At 44.3% G+C, this 27,013-nt stretch overlaps 1 protein-coding gene across 3 annotated transcripts in view; it reads right to left on the bottom strand.

Annotated features, from left to right (window-relative positions):
• LOC140076600 (gamma-aminobutyric acid receptor subunit beta-4) overlaps positions 1–27,013 on the bottom strand; it is a 298,936-nt gene that overhangs the window by 30,508 nt on the left and 241,415 nt on the right. For all 3 annotated transcript variants that reach the window (XM_072123197.1, XM_072123198.1, XM_072123199.1), the window contains 2 exons: positions 21,778–21,860; positions 14,127–14,267 (listed from right to left, as the gene is read on the bottom strand). In XM_072123197.1, coding sequence (XP_071979298.1) covers positions 14,127–14,267; positions 21,778–21,860 — 224 coding nt within the window. The remainder of the gene's footprint in view (positions 1–14,126; positions 14,268–21,777; positions 21,861–27,013) is intronic.

Genomic DNA, 27,013 nt, shown 5'->3' with positions numbered 1-27,013 from the left:
ATGAGAAGTCAGGTGTATTTTGTGGCTTGAAACAGTTGTTCCAAAGGGACTAAACAAAAATCTATATCTATATATATATATATATATATATATATATATATATATATATATATATATTTATATATTGTGAGACACTGAAGGGGTTAACTGTGGATGGGCGGTATGTTTCTCCTAGGTTTTGCTATTATGCAAGGCCTTAGTGCTGAGGTTGGGTGTCCAGCACCTTGGACACAGGTGATGGGAGCAGCCCAATCAGTCTTTTTTTTAAACCGCTCAGCAGAGCTGGAAGTGTTGTCTCTCTCTGGAAGGAGGCTGGAGAGCACACAGCCCTGACCTCTGTGCCTGGAGCAGCCAAGTGATTTTGTATAGTGGTGAGTTAGTGAACACCTGTATAGTTAGCACCCTGACGGGTAGGATTTTTGTTTATTTAATGCCTGAATGTAAAGGCTGTTTTATTTTGCTGCTGCAATAAACGCAGGCGAGACCTGTTTTGGACTGTACCTTGGTGTCACTGTCTTGAACTGCATCACAGCACCCCGCTACCACGGTCTCTACTGGGCCAAATCTCCCACATATGGTGCTTCGGATTGCGAGCAGTTCAAAAAGACACACACCTGAAAGGCTCGCTACATCCTGCAACATTGCATGGCCTGGGTGAAAGCAGCGGGCAAATTGCAGGATAAAGCCAAGATGGAGGACTTTATTAAATACCTGCAAGAGGAGGCCAGAGCTAATCGGCAGCAGCAGCAGGCCATTCTCCAGCAGCAGGTGGAGAGGTCCCGCCAGCAGCAGGAGGAGGCCAGAGCTAATCGGCAGCAGCAGCAGGAAGAGTCCCAGGCTAATCGACAGCTGCAGCAAGCCATGCTCCAGCAGCAGGAGGAGAGGTCCCGACAGCAGCAAGCCATGCTCCAGCAACAGCAGGCAGAGTCCCGAGCCATGTTCCAGCTGCAGGAGGAGAGGTCCCGCCAGCAGCAGGAAGAGTCCCGAGCCATGTTCCAGCTGATGATGGAAAAGTTTTCTGGCGTTATGGCAGCACCGCAAGCGACGACTACTGAGGGGTCCCATACTGGTTTGCAAGGGTACCCAGTTGTCCAGCATTCCGCACGGGCTGCAGTGCAGAAGGCTTTACAAAAGATGACGGCGACCGACGACGTGGAGGCTTATCTCACTGTGTTCGAGCGAGTAGCTGAGCGAGAGGAGTTACCAGCTGAGCAGTAGGGGTGACCCCATGTGATGAATTCTCTCCCCTAGAGGTCCTAGCTGGTGAGGTCGAGGGCCACGAGGAGGTGGCGGACATGCCGGACCTTGAGTTTTCCCGTGAGAATTTTGGGGCTGCACAGCTACAGGACCCTACCTTGTTTAAAGCACGGGAGAATGTTAAGGTGATAAATGGGGTACTCCAAATACCAGGGGCTGACAAAATATACCCCCGAAACTTGTAGTACCCCAATCTCACCGTAGGCTGGTGCTAGAGTTGGCACACAAACATGTGCTGGGAGGGCACTTAGGTGCTGAGAAGACCCGGGAGAGGATCCTGCAGAGATTTTTCTGGCCCGGGGTGTGGGAGGAGGTAAACCGGTATTGTAGCTCCTGCCCTGAGTGTCAACTTACTGCCCCGGTGTCCCACTTCAGGAGTCCTTTGGTCCCGCTACCAATCATAGAGGTGCCATTTGAACGGATTGCAATGGATCTGGTTGGCCCCATAGTCAAATCCTCAAGGGGGCACCAATACATCCTGGTTATCCTGGACTACGCTACGCGGTATCCCGAGGCGATTCCATTAAGGAACACCTCCTCCAAAAATATTGCTAGGGAGCTGTTCCAGGTATTCTCACGCACAGGCCTCCCCAAGGAAATCTTGACTGACCAGGGTACCCCTTTCATGTCTAGGGTAATGAAGGAGATGTGTAAGTTACTGCAGGTTAAACAGCTCCGCACCTCTGTGTATCATCCTCAGACAGATGGCCTGGTCGAGAGGTTTAACAAGACCTTGAAGGGGATGCTAAAGAGGGTGGTCAGCAAGGATGGGAAGGACTGGGATTGTTTGTTGCCCTATTTGATGTTTGCCATACGTGAAGTTCCCCAGTCCTCCACGGGTTTCTCACCCTTTGAGCTGTTATATGGCCGTTCCCCATGTGGGCTTTTTTTATATAGCCAAGGAGACCTGGGAACAGGAGAGGACCCCCCACCGTAGTGTGATAGAACACGTCTCCCTTATGCAGGACCGCATAGCGGCGGTAATGCCCCTTGTAAAGGAGCACATGACAAGGGCACAAGAGGCCCAGTCTAGGGTCTACAATAGGTCAGCCAGACTCAGGACCTTTAACCCAGGCGACAGAGTGCTAGTTCTGGTGCCCACCGTTGAGAGCAAGTTCTTGGCAAAATGGCAAGGACCATATGAGGTCATGGAGAAAGTAGGGGAGGTAACCTACAAGGTATCTCAGCCGGGGAGGAGGAAACCTGAACAGATATACCACGTGAACCTCCTAAAGCCATGGAGGGAAAGGGAGTCCCTGATGGCCGTGGGAGTAGAAAAAGCGTCTGTCCCCAAAAGGGGACACCGGAGGTAGGTGTACCCGATGCCAAGGTGCCTGAAGTACGGATCTCGGAGTCCCTCTCCAGGGCCCAGATTCAGGAAGCGAAGGAGTTTGTGCTCCGAAATGTGGATGTGTTCTCTAAGTTACCGGGACGTACTTCAGTCATCAAGCATGATATCATAACCGAACCCCACATCCGGGTACACCAAAAACCCTACCGGGTCCCTGAAGCGCGCCGGTTTGCCATATCCGAAGAAGTCAGGCAGATGTTAGACCTGGGGGTTATCGAGGAGTCTAAAAGTGACTGGTCGAGTCCTATTGTGTTGATTCCCAAACCTGATGGTTCCCTACGGTTCTGCAATGACTTTAGGAAGTTGAACGAGGTGTCCAAATTTGATTCTTATCCCATGCCCAGGGTTGACGAGTTGATAGAACGACTTGGACAGGCTAGATTCTTCTCCACCCTTGACCTGACGAAAGGGTATTGGCAGGTACCCCTTACTGACAGGGCCAAAGAGAAGACCGCTTTTGTTACTCCTGATGGGCTTTTTCAGTACGTGGTACTCCCCTTTGGGCTACATGGGGCTCCCGCCACATTCCAGAGGTTAATGGATCTCGTGCTAAAACCTCACCGGAGATATGCCTCGGCCTATCTGGATGACATCATAGTTTATAGTAACGATTGGGAGAGTCACCTGGCCAAGGTGCAAGCAGTGGTAGACTCCCTGAGGGCAGCAGGGTTGACAGCGAACCCCCAAAAATGTGCTCTGGGTCTGGAAGAGGCCCGTTACCTGGGGTACCGTATTGGGCGAGGTGTCATCAAACCCCAAGTAAATAAAGTGGAGGCGATCCAGCAGTGGCCACGACCTATGAGCAAGAAGCAAGTGAGGGCTTTCCTAGGCATAGTGGGCTATTATCGCCGATTTATCCCCGATTTTGCTACCATAGCGGCACCCCTGACTGACCTGACCAAGGGTAGCAGGGCGGTGATGGTAAAGTGGAGTGAAGAGGCTGAGGGGGCGTTTCAGCGACTTAAGATGGTTTTGTGCGAGGGACCGGTACTGATCACCCCTGACTTCACCAAGACCTTTATTGTGCAGACTGACGCTTCTGACGTGGGCTTAGGGGCTGTCCTGTCCCAAGTAGTGGACGGTGAGGAACATCCCGTGACATTCCTGAGCCGCAAGCTCACACCTCCTGAGAAGAACTACAGTATAGTTGAGAGGGAGTGCTTGGCGATAAAATGGGCTCTGGAATCCCTGAGGTATTACTTGATAGGGCGGCAGTTTACACTAGTGACCGATCAATCTCCACTCACCTGGATGAGTCAGGCCAAAGAGAGGAACGCCAGGGTCACAAGGTGGTTCCTAATGTTGCAGAATTTCAAATTCACGGTAGAACATCGAGCAGGAAAGCTGCATGGGAATGCCGATGCCCTGTCTCGTACCCACTGTCTGATGGCCAAAAGTGTTCGCCCCCACAGGGTCAAACAGAGGGGGAGGGTATGTGAGACACTGAAGGGGTTAACTGTGGATGGGCGGTATGTTTCCCCTAGGTTTTGCTATTATGCAAGGCCTTAGTGCTGAGGTTGGGTGTCCAGCACCTTGGACACAGGTGATGGGAGCAGCCCAATCAGTCTTTTTTTTAAACCGCTCAGCAGAGCTGGAAGTGTTGTCTCTCTCTCTGGAAGGAGGCTGGAGAGCACACAGCCCTGACCTCTGTGCCTGGAGCAGCCAAGTGATTTTGTATAGTGGTGAGTTAGTGAACACCTGTATAGTTAGCACCCTGACGGGTAGGATTTTTGTTTATTTAATGCCTGAATGTAAAGGCTGTTTTATTTTGCTGCTGCAATAAACACAGGTGAGACCTGTTTTGGACTGTACCTTGGTGTCACTGTCTTGAACTGCATCACAGCACCCCGCTACCACGGTCTCTACTGGGCCAAATCTCCCACAATATCTATATAGATCTCATAGATCTATATATATCTCACCAGCCACTTTATTAGGTACACCTGTCCAACTGCTCGTTAACACTTAATTTCTAATCAGCCAATCACATGGCGGCAACTCAGTGCATTTAGGCATGTAGACATGGTCAAGACAATCTCCTGCAGTTCAAACCGAGCATCAGTATGGGGAAGAAAGGGGATTTGAGTGCCTTTGAACGTGGCATGGTTGTTGGTGCCAGAAGGGCTGGTCTGAATATTTCAGAAACTGCTGATCTACTGGGATTTTCACGCACAACCATCTCTAGGGTTTACAGAGTATGGTCCGAAAAAGAAAAACATCCAGTGAGCGGCAGTTCTGTGGGCTGGACTGGTTCGAGCTGATAGAAAGGCAACAGTGACTCAAATCGCCACCCGTTACAACCAAGGTAGGCAGAAAAGCATCTCTAAACGCACAGTACGTCGAACTTTGAGGCAGATGGGCTACAGCAGCAGAAGACCACACCGGGTGCCACTCTTTTCAGCTAAGAACAGGAAACTGAGGCTACAATTTGCACAAACAAAAGAAGGAAGAAATCCAGCTTCAAACGAAACCCACGTGGATATAAAATGTTCAAATTTATTCAGAAAACTTCTTAAAATGTGAAATCCATTAGAGCATCTTTGGGATGTGGTGGAACGGGAGATTCGCATCATGGATGTGCAGCCGGCAACTGTGTGATGCCATCATGTCAATATGGACCAAAATCTCTGAGGAATGTTTCCAGCACCTTGTTGAATCTATGCCACGAAGAATTGAGGCAGTTCTGAAGGCAAAAGGGGGTCCAACCCGTTACTAGCATGGTGTACTTAATAAAGTGGCCGGTGAGTGTATATATATATATATATATATATATATATATATATATATATATATATGGAATACTATCTCGATCACACCCATCATTCCACCCCTTAAGTGCTTGGTCTTGCAACAAAATTTGAAAGTTAAATCCTGTGCTCAATTCGAATCAGTTGGATCTCCTGACAGCCCGCCCCACAATTTCTGTTGCATGAATGCCAGCGCAGCTGTGCGCAAAAATGAACACAATCCCAGCCCAGGCACCTGTTAATAACTGACAAAGCCATGCAAATCCCGAAAACAGCGCACAGTCCAACAGTGCAACACGCAAGACTTGGTATATAAGCCTGTTAGGGAGATCGCACTGGTTTCAGACGCCATTTTGACTACTGTCCACCAATTTAAATATTAGCCGGGGGTCAAAGCACTGTCCAGTTAATATCATGATTTAAACTTCATTTTATGTAACCGGTTTGCTCGCCTGCCAACTAATTCCCTTTGATATTTATTGAGAAGCCAGTCTGTCCTTCATGCTACATTATATTATGATTCTGGAGACAGTTTATCTCTTTCTTCTCAGGAAATTAGTATAAACAAGGTTTATTAGCCTTTTCTGAGAAATGTGCTGGTAAATTCATCATGACCAATAGCGTTGCAGTGTTCTGTTCACGCCTCTTTGATGACTCTTCTGTCTGTGATATTATGCATTTGAGATATTAAACGAAGGAGAAGATTTTTACATACACTAAGAGACTTGTCTTGGTTTTATGTTCAAGTTCCTGGTACCAGGGCAACCATGAAAGGGTTAATTTGAAAGTCGCCTGTACAACTGATAACGGCGGTTAGGCCCTAAATAAAGATCTCTAACAAGCCCCAATGACACTCTCAACTCTACATCTCTGTCCTGCCATAACCCACTATCAGATCTGATGTGCCTCCCTTCCCCTTCCTGGATAAAGATATGATCTGCCTGTAGCTTGTAGCTCTCTTCCCGCTGTGATGTGTTGTTGGCCGGCAAGAAATCAGTGTGTGTGAGCTCGTCCTGGGATGCAAGAGTGGGGGCTAGGGGCAGAGAACAGCTCAGCTCTGCAGAATCAGACAAGATGTCTGCTGACCCTTAAGTCTTAAGATCCAGGGTCAGAAACCAGGGGCAACTGGTTCTGGTACACCAGGACTGATAGATACAGGTTGGAATTATAATCCGTAAAATGCAGATTCTTGTCAAGAATTGATTTTTCTGTCTGCAGGATGCAGTGTGATCACTGCCCCTCCTGCTGCATTACAAGAGGAGCTCACACATACACTCACAGACACGTCTTGCCAGCAAGCAGCATTGTGCACAGACTTACTCTACAAACTACAGATAAGATTCGATCTTTATAGCAGCAGAAATAGGCATGTAGCAGAGCTCACTGTGTGTTATAGCTTAATTAGCAGTGTCATTGTGTGTTATATACACCTCTCTATTTCTATGTGTCAGACACTAGTAGAATGTTCAGAAGCTAAATTAAAGTGTAGATAAAGCTGTACCCAGATAATCTAACTACATTGTCAGCACAAAGGGATCATAATGTACCTGTTTAGAGAGTCCCCACCCACACTATGGAATTCTACACTGAACATCACTGAGTGATGGAAGCAAAAACAGCAATAAAACGGATTAACCCCTTAAGGACGCAGCCATTTTACAGCTTAAGGCTCAGTCCCATTTTTTGGATTCTGACCTGCGTCTCTTTATATGGTTATAACTTTTGAACACTGTTACTTATCAAAGTGATTCTGAGAATGTTTTTTCCCCACATGTTGTACTTCATTTTAGTGGTAAATTTTGGCTGATAAGTTTTGCGTTTATTTACAAAGAAAAAAATGATGAATTTTTAGAAAAATTTGCCATTTTCGAAATTCAAAATCACCGCGTTTTCAGGCAGATCGATTTACCACCTAAATAACTTGCAGAATAACATTTACCATTTGTCTACTTTACATTTTCATAATTTTTGAAATGTTTGGATAATTTATTTTTACGTCACGCGGCCTACAAATCGAATAGCGATTTTCCGTATTTTCAGAATTGACTATTTTGGGGATAAATACTGTTTGAAATCAAATTTTACATATTTAGCAACAAAAACCCCCTATATAACCAACCCATTTTCAAATCTGCACCCCTCAAACTATCAGAAACAGCATTTACAAAGATTGTTAACCCCTTGAGATCTTCATAGTAATTGAATCAAAATGGCGGTGAAATTTAGAATGGTCAAATTTTGTCGGTTATACGTTCATTTAGCCCTAAAATTTACACATTTCCAAAAGATAAAAAGAGAAAACTCACCATAAAATTTGTTCTACAATTTCTCCTGAGTGCAGCGACCCCCCATATGTGGCCGTTACTTGTGTTATGGGGGCACAGCGAGGCACAGAAGGGAAGGAGCACCCTGCAGCTGCCAGAATTTTAGTTTTCTCGTTGCCCCCTTTTGAAGGCTATAAAATTTTCGCTTTTCCGTTATTTGGGCCATGTGATGGCATTTTTTTTTTGGGACGAGATGCTTTTTCCCAGTGTTACCATTTTGGGGTTGGTATAACCTATTGTTGAAAATTTAGGAACTTTTTTTGAGGTCATGAGTAGAAAAGCATCAATTCTGTACTGGATTTTTTACTTTTTTTTTTTTCGTGTTCACCGTATATCCTAATAATCATGTTATCTTTATTCTATGGGTCGATACGATTACGGGGATACCAGACATGAATATTTTTTCTTATGTTTTACTAAATTTGCCAAATAAAACCCTAATGTGGGGAAAAATCTATCATTTTTGCATCGCCGTCTTCCAAGTGGCATAACATTGTTACGTTTTTGGCTACAGAGCTGGTTGATGGCTTGTTGTTTGCGGGGCATGTTGTTCTTTGCAAAGGTATCATTCTGGAGTAGATATGTTTTGTTGATCACTTTTTATTGCATTTTTAGTGGGATATAATAGGTAAAAATCATAATTTTTGGCGGGTTTTTAACGTTTTTTTTTTAAGGCGTTCATCATATGGGTTCAATAGTTATTTAGTTTTATTCTATGGATTGTTACGGACGCGGTGATACTATATATGTGGGGTTTGTGTTATGATTTAGACTTTTTTGAGTGTTATATGTCTCTTTATATGTTTTGGGGCTTATGGGCATTTTTAGTGATTTATAAAGTAATTTTTTTATTGAAAAACATTTTTTTTTACATTTTTTTACATGATCCACCATGGGATATGAACAAGCAATCATCTGATTGCTTGTTCTTGATAATACTCTGCAATACTAATATATTGCAGGGTATTATCAGTGCCAGCCTATGCAGATGCATAGGCTGACACTTTGCCTTTAAGATGACGTCACAGACGCCATCTTAAAAGGTAAACCCTCCAGGCTTCTCTGGGGTCCCGATCGGACCCCAGAGGTGCCAAAACAGCAACTTCATGCTGACCAGAGAGTTTTTCAACAGGCCAAGCAGCGGGATGGTGAGGCTGATGATGGCGGCATCGCCACTGACCATCTGTGTTGACTCCTCAAAGTTACTCAGCACCTGACAGATATCAGACATCCACGTCCACTCCTCATTGTAGACTTGAGGAAGCTGACTGACCTGACTACCAGTTCTGGTGGAAGTTGACATCTGGCAGTCTACAATCGCTCTGCGCTGCTGGTAAACTCTGGATAACATGGTTGAATTCCACCTCGTGGGCACGCCGCACAACAGTCGGTGAGCGGGCAGTTGGAGGCGGCGCTGCGCTGCCCTGAGAGTGGCAGCATCTGTGCTGGACTTCCTGAAATACGCACAGATGCGGCGCACCTTCGTGAGCAAATCAGACAGATTGGGGTATGCCTTGAGGAAATGCTGAACTATGAGATTTAACACATGGGCCGAGTTGCAGAGCCGCCAGCAGGTTACGGCCGTTGTCACACACAACCATGCCTGGCTTCAGGTTCAGCCACAGATGAGTCTGCGCCGTGATGCCCTGTAATAGCTCTTGGGCGGTGTGCCTTTTATCGCCTAGGCTCAGCATTTTGAGCACCGCCTGCTGTCGCTCAGCGACGGCACTGCTGCTGTGCCTAGAGCTACCGACTGATGGCGCCATGCCCACGGATGGTAATTCGGAGGAGGAGGTGGAGGAGGGGTGGGAGGAGGAGGAGGCATAGTAGGCCTTTGAGACCTGGACCGAGGTAGGCCCCGCAATCCTCGGCGTCGGCAGTATATGACCAGCCCCAGGGTCAGACTCGGTCCCAGCCTCCACCAAGTTAACCCAATGTGCCGTCAGCGATATATAGTGGCCCTGCCCGGCAGCACTCGTCCACGTGTCCGTGGTCAGGTGGACCTTGTCAGAAACGGCGTTGGTCAGGGCACGGATGATGTTCTCTGACACGTGCTTGTGCAGGGCTGGGACGGCACATCGGGAAAAGTAGTGGCGGCTGGGGACCGAATACCGAGGGGCGGCCGCCGCCATGAGGTTTCGAAGGCCTCGGTCTCTACCAGCCTATAGGGCAGCATCTCCAGGCTAAGCAACTTGGATATGTGGACGTTGAGGGCTTGGGCATGTGGGTGGGTTGCGCTATACTTCCTTTTGCACTCCAGCGTCTGGGGTATGGAGAGCTGAACGCTGGTGGATGCTGTGGAGGATTGTGGAGGCGAAGATGGGGTTTTCGCACGGGAGGTGTTTGGGCCGTGGTCCTGGGCAGGGGGCTGACTAGCAGATGACACAGGGGAAGGAGCAGTGGTGTGCCCGGCCGGAGGTGAACGGGCTTGGTGCCATTGAGTGGGGTGTTTAGCATTCAGATGCCTGCGCATACTGGTGGTAGTTAAGCTAGTAGTGGTGGAACCCCTGCTGATCCTGGTTTGGCAAAAGTTGCATACCACAGTCCGTCGGTCATCCGGTGTTTCTTTAAAGAACCTCCAGACTTCTGAAAATCTAGCCCTCGCCACGGGAGCTTGACTACGGGCAACACTTGGCGCTGATGCACCAGCTCTGGCCCTGCCTCTCCGTCTGGCCCCACCACTGCCTCTTCCAACCTGTTCTGCTATAGGACTCGCCTCAGTCTCAGAAGCACGGTGTTCACCCGGCCTATCAACCCAGCTTGGGTCTGTCACCTCATCATCCTCCGATCCCTCAGTCTGCTCCCCCCTCGGACTTCCTGCCCTGACAACAACTTCACCACTGTCTGACAACCGTGTCTCCTCATCGTCCGACACCTCTTTACACACTTTTTCCACTATGTCAATAATGTCATCATCACCCACAGACTGCGACCGGTGGAAAACCTGGGCATCGGAAAATTGCTCAGCAGCAACCGGACAAGTGGTTTGTGACTGTGGGAAGGGTCCAGAAAACAGTTCCTCAGAGTATGCCGTTTCAAATGCCAAATTTTGCTGGGAGGGGGCAGACCGGGGGGAAGGAGGCTGAGGTGGAGGAGCTGGAGGAGTGCTGATTTCGGTGACATGGGTGGACTGCGTGGAAGACTGACTGGTGGACAAATGGCTAGAAGCATTGTCCGCAATCCACGACATCACCTCTTCGCACTGTTCTGGCCTCAACAGTGCTGTACCACGAGTCCCAGTAACTTGAGACATGATGAACCTAGGGAGCTCTGCGTCGTTCCCCTGCTCCCTCATCAGCAGGTGGTGTCTCACCCCGCCCAGGACCACGGCCTCTGACCCCTGCAGTAGTTGGACGCCCACGTCCACGCCCTCGTCATCTACCCCTAGCCTTCGGGTTAAACATTTTCCAAATTAAAGTGTAAACTTAAATTTTTTTTTTTTGTGTTTTTTATTTATTTTTTTTAAACAAAACGATGCTATCCTATTGCTATGGCTAGTTTCTAACCTACACTGACAGCACACAACTGGATTTTGTGCTGTGCCTGATGACTTTGAGGTATAAAAAGAAATAAAGGTAAAAAAAAATAAATCAGCAGACTCTGCCTAATTCTAATCAAACCCCTAATAAATTGTCCCACTTCGGTGTTTGAGGTGGATATGCGTGTCACTAAGAGCTAAACACAACGGTAGCAGGTCTCCCAGCAAATTCCTCACAATATGGTACTAGCTGCACTACTAATGCCAGCAAGCCCAGCCACAAGAAAACAAAAGAAAGGAAAATATAACGCTATTGTAGGCCTAAGTAAGCCGTTGGGGTTCTCCTATGGCTATTTTCTAGCCTACAGTGAAAGCACACTGCTTTGCAATATGACTTTGAGCTATAAAAAGAAATAAAGGTAAAAAAAAATAAATCAGCAGACTCTGCCTAATTCTAATCAAACCCCTAATAAATTGTCCCACTTCGGTGTTTAAGGTGGATATGTGTGTCACTAAGAGCTAAACACAACGGTAGCAAGTCTCCCTGCAAATTCCTCACAATATGGTACTAGCTGCACTACTAGTGCCAGCAAGCCCAGCCACAAGCAAACAAAAAAAAGTAAAATAAAACGTTATTGTAGCCCTAAGAAGGGCTGTTGGGTTCTTGTAGAATCACTCCTGCCTAACACTATTCTAATAGAACAGCCTAACGCTTTCCCTGACCAGCAGCAGCTCTCTCCCTAATGGCATCCAGACAGAGAATGATCCGAGCAGCGCGGGCAGGGGCTAGTCTATTCCAGGGTCACCTGATCTGGCCAGCCAACCACTGCTATCGACGTGTAAGGGTACCATGTGATGCTGGGTGGAGTGCAGAGTCTCCTGGCAAAACGGCGGGAGATGCCATTTTCTCGAGCTGGCGAAATACTCGTCCGAGCAACGAGCAGTTTCGAGTACGCTAATGCTCGAACGAGCATCAAGCTCGGACGAGTATGTTCGCTCATCTCTAGTCAACATCACTAGAGGGTTATAATTTAAGAACTTTCGTTCATAGGCAAACCCCTATAATGATGAGGCTTAAAAAGGCTTTAACGACCAGGCATTTTTAGCGAATTTTCATACATGGGGGTTCTACCTTAAAGGGAACTTTTCACCACTATTTGCAAAATTTTTTTCTTGAGCAGGTTTCCATATAGCCCTTATCGCATTAGAGAACCCTTTTTCACCTAAAAAAATCTCTACTCGCATAAGAATAACATGAACATTGATTCTCTGCCTGGTATCCAAGTGGGTGTAGTACATACGCTTGAGTCTGGCAGCTTGCTGTCACCATATGAAATCCACACCTCCTTTTCCTACGTCATCCGGCTGTCTGGCTGATCTATCATGAATATGCATTAGACACTTGCAGCTGCCATGCGCAGTGAGCGTCGGAGCAGTTGTGCACTCTGCTGGCTGGCTCACTGCACATGTGCGGCTTCCTACTTAGCAACAATAGGCAGGAAGCAAAGCCTGCACGTGAGCTGGCCAGCAGAGAATGCGAGCGCTGGGGGACATTTTCACCGTTTTTTTCCCTATGGTTTCCTTTTTCTTTCGAGTTTTCCATTGTTAATGCGGCATCTATAACAGCCCTATTTACAAGGGTAAACAGCCCCCTGTGGGGGCAGATGTCTTATCTTAGCTGTACTGGTCTGATCAGACACTCCGGTTAACCATTTCAGACCCAGTGATCACATGATCGCTGTGTTGAGGGTATCTGCACACGATCAGAATTTTGCATCAACATTTTTTAGCCAAATCCAGGAATGCTACAAATCATGATGCAAATCTTTCCTTCAACATTTTCTGTGTGTAGGTTACACTGCTGGTTTTAGCTAAAAAAATAGCGATGACCAACCACGATTAACAGGGTTCTCTTCCCCTGGGGCATCCTCTCCTAAATGTTTGATGTTTATATATCTATAAAAACATGTAACATGTAGAGTAATGAAAATGTTTCTTAGAAATGTATGTTCTTTTTCATCTTAGTCATGTTACAATGTCTTACAGCAAAAATTAGTGATGCAAAATCCTGATCAAATCCTAACTGTGCGCAGAAACCCATGTGGAGCCGGTGGAAGTGCCGACTTCTCCTAAAAGGGAACCTGTCATCACGAAGAGCATTTTTCAGTAATGACAATTTCCAAAAGGGCATCTAATGCTCAATATGAATCCTATTTTTGTTAATCCTTAAATAGTTGAAGTTTTTTACAGTCCTTTAGTTTATCAAACATGGATCCCTGCCAGAATCCTGTGCTGAGTGCAGGGTGTGGGGGTCATTTCAAATCTAAACAGTCAATGGCATAACTCCTCAATGGCATAACTCCTCCCTTTCGTGTCCCTCCTCACTCCTCTTCAAACCAGACTCTTCCACATTTTCTCTCTGTTCCTCCTCCATCTCCCTGCAAACAACCATTTAGATTTCAAATGCTAGATCTCTCCACCCCCATGCTGGACTTACACAGGATTCTGACAGGGAGCCAGGTAAAATAAACTAAACGATTGTAAAGAAATAAAATAATTTAGGGACTAACCAAAGCATGATTTATATTAAGCATTATATGCCCTTTTGGTACCCGGCAGATGAATACCCAGTCCTGCAATCGGTGCACGAGCAAGAGAAACTGCAGCAACACCAAAAGACGTTGTTGCAGATTTGAGTCCCTCACCAGATGATGTCTACAGTCAGCATTTTGTTAATATGAGGGCTATTTTCCTTAAATGTAGAGATCTGTAAGAAACTCTTTATCAGTTATGGAACATGAAACTTTTTCAGGATTTTCAGGATTTTTAATTTTTTCATTTTCCAGGTGCATGTACACTCACAACATAAACACAATTATGCTTAAACACAAAAGTAGTTTACCACATACCCTACTGAAATAGAATTTTTATACAATATTTTCCTTAAGTCATATGTGAAAGAATCTTACCTGTTGTAAACACAACTTTTTTAGTAACCAGTCTGGTTTCAATAATACTGAACTGGGGCAATTCTAAAGCAGGTACCCCAGTCACTGCTGCCTCTTCCCCTCCCTGCCAGAAGAATTCTATGTCATCAGTTGTGTATCCATCTACAGGGGGAAAAAATCAGTTTATTAAAAACAATGCATAAGAACATAGTACCTGAGAATACTTATTGCACATTTATACAGTCAAATGCAACATTTACACAGAACATAGTATTACGGAGACACAAACTATGGTCCAGTGGACTGTTCTTTACATCCCATGTAACAATGGCAGGTGTGCACCATATACCCGTCAATATAAATATGAATTGACTGCCCAGGCTCTCAATAATGCTAGGAATAAGATCTACTCTTTTTTGTGTGCATGAGCCCATACAAAGATATTGAAATTAGAATAATGGAAAATGCTGCTTTTTTATAGTTTCATAAATAGAAAAAAACTCATTATAAACCACAAATCCTGTAATGAGCTATGCACCTGGTCAACCAGATCCATAGATTAAAATCAAGCATCCAACAAGGTGCGATAATAACAAAGTTTATTTCAAAAAGTATAAAAAATAAAGACGTAGACACGGAGATGGAACAGTTTAATTATGTTCTCCCCAATATTCACCTTGTCTTTTACATGCACTAGGCTGCAGACATCCCATTATCAAAATTCTGTGATTTACCTTTACATGAGATATGATTGCACTCTATCTAACAGTGACTGATGTTGGCCCTGCCCCTCAGGCAGAGTTGGAGTCTCTGGCCTCTTGATATATCTTTGGCGAGGAACCTTGTCTTAAAGCTTGTCCACGCCTTTCACTGGCCCACTCTATGGTCTGACAGCACCCCCTCCCTGCCCTAGTTGGCAAAGAGGGAGAAATAGTCACAATTCCAGTGTCTGCACTGGGAATTAGAAATAAATCATGGCTTGTACGTCTGAATGCCCCCACTCTGTCAACTGCACACAGCTGTTGGTTTACCAACACATGGGGGCACATGTATCAAAGTTTCAGGTAGGCAAATTGTCAAATTTTAGCGACTTTTGCCTTTTTTGTGACGTTTAACTCTTCTGTTTCAATCACACCTAGTCTGCACCTTTGTGCAGTGTGCCTTCTGTGTGAATGCTTTCCAGATGTTCCGTGCGACATTTTGCCGTATTTTGTTCCATTTTGCAGTTTTTCCATAATTTTTTTGCAATTTTTTTCATGGACCCGATTTTAACATATAAATTGGAATTATTTCACATGCTTTAACTGTATAAAATTTTGCACAGTAACCTCTTTTGTCAAAATGCTTAAATTTTTGAATTTTTTTATTGGTTACTTCTAAGCGTGAGGTCACGCGTAGCTGTTTAATTGCGTTTTTAATGCATTTTGAAACTACTGTATATACTCAAGTATTAGCCGACCAGAGTAAAAGCCGAGACCCCTCATTTTATCAGCAAAACTTGGAAAAACCATTGACTTGAGTATAAGCCGAGGGTGGGAAATGCATTGGTCACAGCCCCCCCCCCCAGTATATAGCCAGCAAGCCCCCAGTTGTATATACTCAGCCAGCTCCCAGTAGTATACAGCCAGCCCCTGTAGCATACAGCCAGCCCCATGTAGTGTACAGCCAGCCAGCCCCCAGTAGTATACAGCCAGCCAGCCCCCAGCAGTATACAGCCAGCCAGCCCCATGTAGTATACAGCCAGCCAGCCCCATGTAGTATACAGCCAGCCATCCCCATGTAGTATACAGCCAGCCAGCCCCATGTAGTATACAGCCAGCCAGCCCCATGTAGTATACAGCCAGCCAGCCCCATGTAGTATACAGCCAGCCCCTAGTAGTATACAGCCACCAGCCCCCTGTATACACAGCCAGCATGCCCCCGGTAGTATACAGCCAGCCAGCCCCCAGTAGTATACAGCCAGCCAGCCCCCAGTAGTATACAGCCAGCCCCCAGTAGTATACAGCCAGCCCCCATGTAATATACAGCCAGCCCCCATGTAATATACAGCCAGCCCCCATGTAGTATACAGCCAGCCCCTAGTAGTATACATCTTGCCCCCCCCCCACCCAGCGATTAAAAAAAAAAAATTATATACTCCCCCATGTCCCGCATGTCGGCGCGTCCCGTCTTCTTTCTTCTCCGATGTCGGCCCGTCCCGTCTTTTCTTCCCCGTGGCTCTTCTTTCTTCTGTCATGGACGCGGCAGGTTTTCTTCCAGCAGGTACATACTATGACGTCAGCAGCGGCCACGTCATAGTATGCGCCTGCTGGAAGAAAACATGGCCGCGTCCATGACAGAAGAAAGAAGAAAGAAGAAGAGCCACGGGGAAGAAAAGACGGGACGGGCCGACATCGGGAGCTGCGTGGAGCATTGGGCCATCGGAGGGTGAGTATATAAGTTTATTTTTTTTTTTTAAGTGTTCGTAATAGACTCATCAATAAGCCAAGGGGACGTTTTTCAGCAGATTTTTTGTGCTGAAAAACTCGGCTTATACACGAGCATATACGGTAATTACAACAGCTGAGGAGAGGTGATTTGCCTTATTTCATTACTGTTAACATTTGCGTTTACAAAATGCAATTTAAACGCCACTTAAACGCATGTGTTAACATTGCGTTTACTATGCGTTTTGGACATTCAAATGTTAACAGTAATGTAATTAGGAAAATCACCTCTCCTCAGCTGTTGTAATAGGTTTCAAAATGCATTAAAAATTAAACATGTTAAATCCCAAATTATCAGTGTCCACTCCTGTATATAACCTGTGGCCTGTATATAACGTGGCTTATGTCCATGTGGATTTAAGACATTTGCAACAAAAGTCTCAAAAAGAAGCCAAAATTTGCACCTGCCAGGGTAGGAAAAACTGACCATGTATCACAAGTGAAAAATGGATCATACATAAGGTGCAAAAAAGAGCTGCCAAACGTCTCAAATTCCCCTCAGAGAGACAAAACTATGATTCATGTGCCCCATGGTCATCTATCTATTTATTTCTCTAGACTTCCAAAAACAGGCAGCTGGGGTGTCTTTATTCCATGGGCAACGTTTCAGCTCACGCAGGGCCTTTCTCAAGCATAGTGCATATGGCCAGCAAGCAAACATATAAAGGCCAACAATACATCTCATTGGTCTACAACGGACCGTGTAAAACATTAGATACCAATTGCAAAACATAAATAGACTATGTATATAAGTGAGAATGTGATTACTCAGACCTAATAGGATATATGTACAGTGAAAACGAATAGTACAAACCGTGTAAAATACATGTAAGTGCAGGTAAATAAACATGTAACCTCCCATCAGCAAGCAGACCGCCCCCCGTCTCGGCTCTTCATTCATAAATATAATGAACATATGATGATCAGCTGGGTCGTGGCACCGGAGAGCTCTCTGCCACTGCCGGAAGTCTACCGTGTGCTTTTGGATCCAATCCGTGTTACACGGAAATAGCATGTGACACGTGGACGGACGCCGACTGTGCCTTACTGGAGCATGCACACACACATCATCATACATAAGGTGCAAAAAAGAGCTGCTAAACGTCTCTAAAATTCACCTCAGAGAGACAAAACTATGATACATGTGCCCCATGGTCATCTACCTATTTATTTCTCTAGATGCACTTTTACTAAATAGAACCATTTTAAATGGAGTCAATCATTAGCCCCCAGGGATATTGGCGGCATACTAGAGAGATCATCTACTTTATTTTCGGGGGAGGAGGAAAAGGAAGACACTGAAGGGGTAGACAGGTCAGAGAGGGGGCAGGTTATGTTGGTGGGTGGTGAGGTGGGCGGTGTATGGGGGCCTAAGGCAGTGGATAAGGAGATCCACAAGTTGCAGAACAGTGGTGAGGATATATGTACCAGTAAAATTACTTTAAATCAGATAAATAACTGTGGAAAATTAAATTGTATGTTCACAAATGCCAGAAGTATCACAGGCAAAATGGGCGAGCTCGAGGCTCTGATATTAGAGGAACAGTTAGATGTTGTTGGTGTAGCAGAGACATGGCTTGATGCATCGCATGATTGGGGTGTTAATATTCAAGGTTTTACACTCTTTCGGAAAGACAGGGCAAATAGGAGGGGAGGTGGTGTATGTCTGTATGTCAGAAGAGACTTAAACGCGATTGTGAATGAGACAGTGGTCTCAGAAGAGTGTGAGGAGCCTGAAACTTTGTGGGTTGAAATTCAAAGCTAAGAGAGCTTTGAGAAAATTATTTTTGGTGTAATATATAGACCCCCTAACATCTCTGAAATAGAGGGTCACCTATATAAACAGATGGAGCGGGCTGCACAGGAGGGGACCGTAGTGATAATGGGAGACTTTAACTTTCCAAATATAAATTGGGGTCAGGGCTCATCTTCATCTGTGAAGGGGAGACATTTTATGAACATTCTTCAGGATAATTTTATGGTGCAGCTTGTAGAAGATCCCACAAGAGGTGACGCATTGTTGGACCTTGTGATTTCTAACAATGCGGAGATTGTCCAAAATGTCAGTATACGGGAACCCCTTGGGAACAGCGATCATAATATAATTATGTTCCTCTTAAACTTTAAAAAACAGAAACAGGTGGGAAAATCGAAAACTTTAAATTTTAAGAGGGCTAATTTCCAAAAATTCAGGGCTGCAATACAGGATCAGATACTGTCACATGGTGATACTAATGTTAAATGGGAGAAATTCAAATCTATCCTGGGTTTTTATACTTCTAAATTTATTCCAATAGGTAACAAGTATAAACGGGCTAGATTACACCCCTCGTGGCTTACAGCTACAGTTAAAAGGGCAATTAATGAGAAAAAGAGGGCATTTAAAAAATATAAATCTGACGGGTCACCTGAGGCTTTCAATACTTACAAAAAACTTACCAAAATCTGTAAAAAGGAAATCAAATCAGCCAAAATACAAAATGAAAGACAGGTGGCTAAAGATAGAAAAACAAATCCCAAGAAATTTTTTAGGTATATCAATGCAAAAAAAAATAGGTCACAACAGGTTGGACCTCTTTATTCTGAAAATGGGGCATCGGTGACTGGAGACCAAGAGAAGGCGGAGATACTTAATAGGTTTTTTAGCTCCGTTTATACAATAGAAGAGAGAACTTCTGACTTGGGTGGTGCCAGTTCGGGTCATGCACCCTGTAATATAGTAGACTGGCTGAATGTAGGCATTATCCAATTTAAGCTCAATAAAATCAATGTGTACAAAGCTCCTGGACCAGATGGGTTACACCCCAGAATTCTTAAAGAACTCAGTTCTGTTATTGCTGTACCACTGTCTATAATCTTCAGGGATTCCGTAATGTCTGGTGTGGTGCCAAGTGACTGGCGCAAGGCAAATGTGGTGCCAATATATAAAAAGGGCTCTAGAACTTCGCCAGGCAATTACAGGCCTGTAAGCTTAACTTCCATTGTGGGGAAAGTGTTGGAAGGGTTAGTAAAAGACTATATACTGGAGTATGTGACATCAAATAGAATAATAAGTGATAGACAGCATGGGTTTACTAAGAATAGAAGTTGTTAAACTAACCTTATCTGCTTCTATGAAGAGGTGAGCAGGTGCCTGGATGGAGGAGCAGCTGTAGATATTGTGTTCTTGGACTTTGCAAAGGCATTTGACACTGTCCCTCATAGACGCCTGATGGGTAAAATTATGGCTATTGGTTTGGCAGAAATCATTTGCAATTGGATTGAGAACTGGCTGAAGGATCGTATCCAGAGAGTTGTGGTCAATGATTCCTACTCGGAATGGTCACCAGTTATGAGTGGTGTACCCCAGGTTTCTGTGCTTGGCCCACTACTATTTAATATATTTATTAATGATATAGAGGTAGGAATAAATAGCACTGTGTCTATTTTTGCAGATGACACCAAACTGTGTAGTGTAATACAGTCTATGGAGGATGTTCATAGGCTGCAGGGTGACTTGGACAAACTGAATGTTTGGTCATCCACTTGGCAAATGAGGTTTAATGTGGATAAATGTAATGTTATGCACCTGGGGGCCAATAATCCAAAGGCAAAATCTGGGAGAGTCCCTTGTTGAGAAGGACCTGGGGGTACTAGTAGATCATAAATTAAATAACAGCATGCAATGTCAATCAGCTGCCTCTAAAGCTAGTAGGATCATGTCATGTATCAAAAGTGGAATGGACTCTCGTGATAGGGATGTAATATTACCACTATACAAGGCATTGGTTCGGCCTCACCTGGAATATGCTGTCCAGTTCTGGGCACCGGTCCATAAAAAGGATGCCCTGGAGCTGGAGAGGGTTCAACGTAGAGCCACAAAACTGATAAGGGGTATGGATGGTCTTAGTTATGAGGAGAGATTAAAACAACTAGATTTATTTAGTCTGGAAAAGAGACGACTACGAGGGGACATGATTAATTTATATAAATATATGAATGGTCCATACAAAAAATATGGTGATAAGTTGTTCCAGATTAAATCAAATCAAAAGACGAGGGGGCACTGTCTCCGTTTGGAGAAACCAAGGTTTAATCACCGGAGGCGACAAGGCTTTTTTACTACGAGAACTGTCAATCTGTGGAATAGCCTGCCTCAGGCGCTGGTCACAGCAGGGACAGCTTCAAGAAGGGTCTAGATGCCTTTTTACACCTAAATAACATTGATTGTTATGCTATATAGGATTGTTTCCCCTAAATCCCTTCCTCATCCAATCCCTACCCTTCCTTGGTTGAACTTGATGGACAAGTGTCTTTTTTCAACCGTATAAACTATGAAACTATTTTGCTTTTGTATCCATCGCACCATTTCACATGTTGGCACTGCAAAAGACTTCTTGCATCTAATACAAACATCATGAGATTAATGTGTGCAGAAATAAATTTAATATAAAATATGTGAATATTCATGATTTGTTATTTAACTATTTTAATTACGCTACACTATCTTTAATGTTCTTTCGTTCTTTTTTTTTAACATTTTTGCCTGAAGCACGAGTTTAATTAATGGGATTGCACTTATTTTTTGCATTTTCATTCCCTGGGTTCATTCAAATTTTAAAACGACATTTGGTTAGGGACACAGACTTTAGGCCAAATTTTGACCCTGACATGCATCCCATTGAATCAATGGGGACCCGGATTGTGGCCGTACAGTGGAGCTTGTGAGGGCTAGAGTGCTGAAAATTGGTAAAAATAGCAAGGAGGTGCCCAGCTTCCAATCTGAAAGGGAAAGTAATTAAAATAATAACATAACAAAAAATACTAAAAATTATGTAAAAATGATAACAGAAGCAATGGAAAAACCACAAACCATTCTTCTCACTGCAGTTAAAGGTGCTCTTGGTGTTCAGACCCATGTACTCTCTCAGCAGTAAAAGAAACTAATATGAAAACTACAAACCCTACCTCTCAATGTGGTTAAAGGCAATCTAGGTGTTATTCTCTCTCACACACGCTCTGACAGCTCACTAGCTGCTGGGCAGGACACCACCCTTAAGCGAGCAAGCTCCTCATTCAATTTCTGGGTGAGGACCCATCCTCTAGTACCAGGAGGCGTGTGGACCAATTGTCTCCCATGTGATTAGTTCTGCATCCTGGTACTAAGTACCCCATACAATGGTGGTGAAGTATGGAAAAATACTTACAGCTCTCAATCTCTAGAGTACAATTCTGCTGATCCAGGGGGTATCTGCGCAGATCCATCATGCAGGCAGCAGTGGTTGTAATTCTGAGGAATAAGCAAAAAGGTTTTTTTGATTATCTATATGTCTTTTTACAAGACAAAATACAAACAGCCCAATCCACAATAAAAATAAGCTTCATCCATGATCAAAATAAGCTTAAAGGAAATCTACCATCAATATCAATCATGATAAACCAGGGATACTTACTCATAGATCCAATACAATACCAAACAATAAAACTTTATTGTTCCCCTGGGGGGAAATTATTTTGTACATAGTGTTCCAACAATTCTTACATGTTGATAGTTCCTTGGTTTCATACAAACATAGTTACAGGACATTGCGATAGAGCAAAATATATGTTACATAAACACATTAAATTACATAAGGGGAAGCATTTACAGTATGAAAATATTCCAGTCACAATCACACATAGACACAGACTAGACATACAAGTGTAGGGATACTACATGAGGGGTGTCGATGCGGCGCTAACAGTGTTGTGGTGAAGTAGTGGTGTGCTGCTGGTGTGGGTTTGGCAGAACCCACTGCCCGTCAATCCACTTTTGCTGCCTAGTAGTGGCTGCCACTACAGGCTTGGTGCAGTGTTCCTCCTGACTTGCGGTAAGGCTCTGGTGTGATCACTTACATTTCAGGTGCTCTGTTGAAGCTGTTACTGATGCTCTTGGCTGCCAGGATCCATTTCCGGCGCTCTGTTGCAACCAGTTGTGTGATATGGAGGCACTGTGACTGTGGTAAACTTATTGGGGCTCATTTACTTACCTGGTCCTGTTGCGATCCAGCGGCGCGTTCTCCGCCGAGAATTCGGGTTTTCCGGCGATTCACTAAGGTCGTGCTCCCGATGTCCACCAGATGTCGCTGCTGCGCCGAGATCCGCCAGAGTTCAGCGTCCTATTCGTGGTGCATGTCAAGCAACACTTTTTTTTTTAAAAACAGCCCGATTTTTCCGAATCCGTCGGGTTTTCCGACAACCACGCCACATTTTTCATTGCATGCAAGACGGCACTGATGCAACATAATCCGATCGCGTGCGCAAAAAACCCGGGTAAATTTGGCGCAAAATGGTAAAATTTGAAAAACCCGGCAGAAAAACACAATTCGGACCCTTAGTAAATGTGCCCCATTGTATTTGTTACCCATTGCCTCCCTCTTTCCAAAATCAACTTCAAATTATGGTAATGATCTGGTTTTACAGACCGTTACACTGTCTTACCCTGCCCCTGCTCAATGAATATGACTTATTTAGCATATATATTGTCAGCCACTGACAGGCATCTATTAGCCCTTGTCTTATAGAAAGTTAATACAGGCAGCCCTGGGGTCCTTCAGTGAACCCACTCTACAGTGTGACATCCCAGTTGTTTTACACTGTGGTCAAAGATGGACCACAGAGTATAAGTGGATGCAGAGGCAGTTAGCTCTCTCTGTCACTTATCGTTATCCTGCAAGTACAATCCCTCTTCACCCACTTAGACATTGAGGTCCATTTTAAACAGCAGTGTCTAAGGCGTTAAACACCTGCGATCTGAGCATTTCCAATCTTGAGTGTTATTGTGAGGGTTGAACTGTGATAACACAGACCAGCACTAGCAACACCAGGATGCATCAGAAGAAGTACCTTTGTTAAGGTGTTATAGGTGATGCCCAGTCATAGAACAATGTGATTGTGCCATTGTGCACTTTCCTAACCCCAAGTGTATTCAACAGTAGCAAAAGAAATTACAGTTGGATACTCATGGTTGGATCTTGGTTGTCATTAGTGCGGTCACAAATGTTCTAAGGCGTGTGATTATATAGCTAGTGGTAATACTTTTATGTCATATGCTACCCAGAAAACCTATAAAATTTAACACTACATATACAATATATTTGGCTGCATGCACTGGATGTAAGATACAATGGGGCACATTTACTAAAGGTTTTGCACCAGTTTTCTGATGGACTTTGCAAGTTCTTTTAGGTGAAAACTGCTTGCACGGGTATTTAAAGTGTGTGTGCAGCACAAAATGGTCATGTGCAACACATTGCGGTGCAAACACTTATTTTACACCTAAAAGAACGTGCACCACAAATGTGTTGCATGCGACTGTTTTGTGGCACAGCTGCACTAGCCACCATGGAACACAAATTAGGTGGTTTTCTGGTGCTAAGACGGACCGTGCTCCTGATTCAACATGCAAAGTCTGTCGCACGCCATATGTTAAAGGTGCACTATGAAAAAGTTGGAGAACTCTGTCGGCCAGTGTACTTAATGAATCTGGTGCACTGAGCAATATACACAGACAGAGCACTTTTAGTGCAGTCTCCCACATTCTTAGTAAATGTGCCCCAATATACACAGGCAGAGCACTTTTAGTGCAGTCTCCCACATTCTTAGCTAGCTGAGCTAGTTGCCGTATTCTTGTGGGCTTGGATTTTACGTATTTCACTGTATGACAAGACACAAAGCATATATTTTTATGGCCCAATTAAAGGACGTGTTTCCTCTGGTTCACTCAATATGGCCCAATTAAAGGACGTTTTTCCTCTGGTTCACTCAATATGGCCCAATTAAAGGACGTTTTTCCTCTGGTTCACTCAATATCCAAAATTTATCAGCATGGCTGTGAACTAAAACTTATAACTTTTATTGAGTATGCCTTAAAACATTCAAAGTCTCAAATTATGAATTATAAAATCAATCCGTACTATAGAAGCCAACCTAGGCAACTATACTAGTCACCACAACCCCCAGCGGTTGTGGATCAAACAGTGGGGATGCAACGTGACCGTTATATTCAAGGTGCCATGCACCATGCCATCAAATAAACACCTTGCAAATAGGACATAGAGGATGGTTCTTACCACAACTGATAGCGGTCTGCAGTAATGTCCAATCGTCAGCTGTACTGTTTCCAGGGTACGTGCATGGACGGGAGCATTAAGATGATGAAGGACATACCTGTATATGTTGGAACCAGAGTATCAGGACCTGCAACAAGGCTACAGCTGTCCCTGTCCCCCAGGTGTAGTTAGCTCCCGTCCTAACAAGGGCAGTCCCAAAAACTTCCCTGACGCGTTTCTTCCTGCTGTAGGTTCTTCTTCTTCTATTTCACTGTATGCTCCAAATGACATGTCTTCTTTATTCTTTGGGTTGGTAGGATTACGGGGATACCAAATTTTGATGACGTTTACAATGTTATTTTTAGGAATTTATGACCTTTTAATCACTTTTTATAGAATTTTTTTAAAAATGGCAATTTTGGCGCGATTTTCTGTTATGGGGTTAAACGCAGTGAAAAACCGTTATTATATTTTGATAGATCGGGCATTTTCGGATGCATCAATACCTCATGTGTTTATGATTTTTACTGTTTATTTTTATTTATATCAGCTCTATTATTTTTACTATTTTTCAGACTCCCTAGGGTACTTTAACCCTATGTTGCCTGTACGATCCTATCATATACTGCTATGCTACTGTATGGCAGTATATGGGGATTTTACTCCTAATGCATTACAATGTGCTGTTAGCACATTGTAATGGATAGGTTAACCTGAAGCAGCCTCTGGTCTGTGGAAGACCCGAAGCTGTCATGGCGACGGATCGCCGCTCGCCAAAGACGCCCGTGAGCCCTCTCCATGCACCCACACGGGGTTAAACTTTATTAGGAATGGGACCTGCTTGACTATATAACACCTCACAGCTCACAGTGCATGTCAGAGCACATGAGAATCATGAGGTCTAAGGAGCTGTCCAAGGAGATCAGAGACAGAGTTGTGGCAAGGCAAAGATCTGGCCAAATTTACAAAAGAATTTCTTCAATGCTCAAAGTTCCTTAGAGCACAATGGCCTTGGTGAGAGAGGTAATAAAAAAAACAAGATCGTTGCTGAGCTCCAGAGGGGAGATGGTAGAAAGTTCTGTAAAGTCAACTATCACTGCTGCCCTTCACCAGTCAGGGCTTTATGGCAGAATATGCTGATGGAAGCCTCTGCTCAATGCAAAACAAATGAAAAACTGCATATAGTTTGCCCAAAAAACGAATGAAGGACTCCCAGACTATGAGAAATGAGATTCTATAGTCTGATGAGACAAAGATTGAACATTTTGGTGTTAATTCTAAGCAGTATATGTAGAAAGAAACAGGCACTGCTCATCACCAGCCAAATTCAATTCCAACAGTGAAAAATAGTGGTGGCAGAATCATGCTAAGCAGGTATTTTTCAGCTGCAGGGACAGGACGACTGGTTGTAATTGAAGGAAAGATGAATATGGCCAAGTACAGAGATATTCTGGATGAAAACCTCTTCCATAGTCTACTGGACCTCAAACGTGTCCCAAGGTTCACCTTTCAACAAGACAATGACCCTAAGAACACAGCTAAAATAACAAAGCATTGGTTTCAGAACAACTCTGTGACCATTCTTGGTTGGCCCAGCTGATGGTTGGCCCAGTGAGCATCTCTAGAGAGACTTTAAAATTAATGTCCATCTGCAAAAAAGAATGGCAGAGGATCCCCAAACTCAGATGTGAAAAACTTGTTGCATCATTCCCAAGTAGACTCATGGCTGTTTTTGCTCAAAAGGTGCTATTTCAGTTGTTCTTGTTTTATAAATTAGCAAAAGTATCTACATTTCTGTTTTTTTTTGTTAAGACGGGGTGCAGAGTGTACATTGATGAGCAAAAAAAGAACTAATTTGATCTTACCAATTGGTTACAATGAAAATGGTATGGCCATGGCGCCCTTTAGACGCTGTGAGATTATAACCCGGGTCAGATTAAGGTTGGTAGGGGGACATACTAGTAGGGGCACTTCCCAGATTTCTTTTTACTAAAGTAAATGTTGCAAGCAATAAATATACGGCTCCCCACCAACAATGAATATATACAGCTTCCCCCAGTAATGAACATATCCAGCTCCTCAATGCACAATGCCACTCCCCAGTAACACATATATACACAGCACCACCCCCAGTAACACATATATACACAGCGTCACCACTTGTAACACGTAAATACACAGCAGAACCCCCAGTAACATGTATATACACAGCCCCCCGTAACACGTAGATATATACACAGCCTAACACTCCAGTAACACATTGATATATACACAGCCTAACCCCCCCTATTAATACATTGATATATACACATCCCTCCAAAAATCTATTTAGATATATACACAGTCCCCACAA

The sequence above is a fragment of the Engystomops pustulosus genome, chromosome 9 (assembly GCF_040894005.1).
Source record: "Engystomops pustulosus chromosome 9, aEngPut4.maternal, whole genome shotgun sequence".
In the NCBI taxonomy this organism is placed as follows: domain Eukaryota; kingdom Metazoa; phylum Chordata; class Amphibia; order Anura; family Leptodactylidae; genus Engystomops; species Engystomops pustulosus.
Note: the sequence above shows the minus strand (reverse complement) of the source record. Positions and strands in the feature narration are given on the sequence as shown.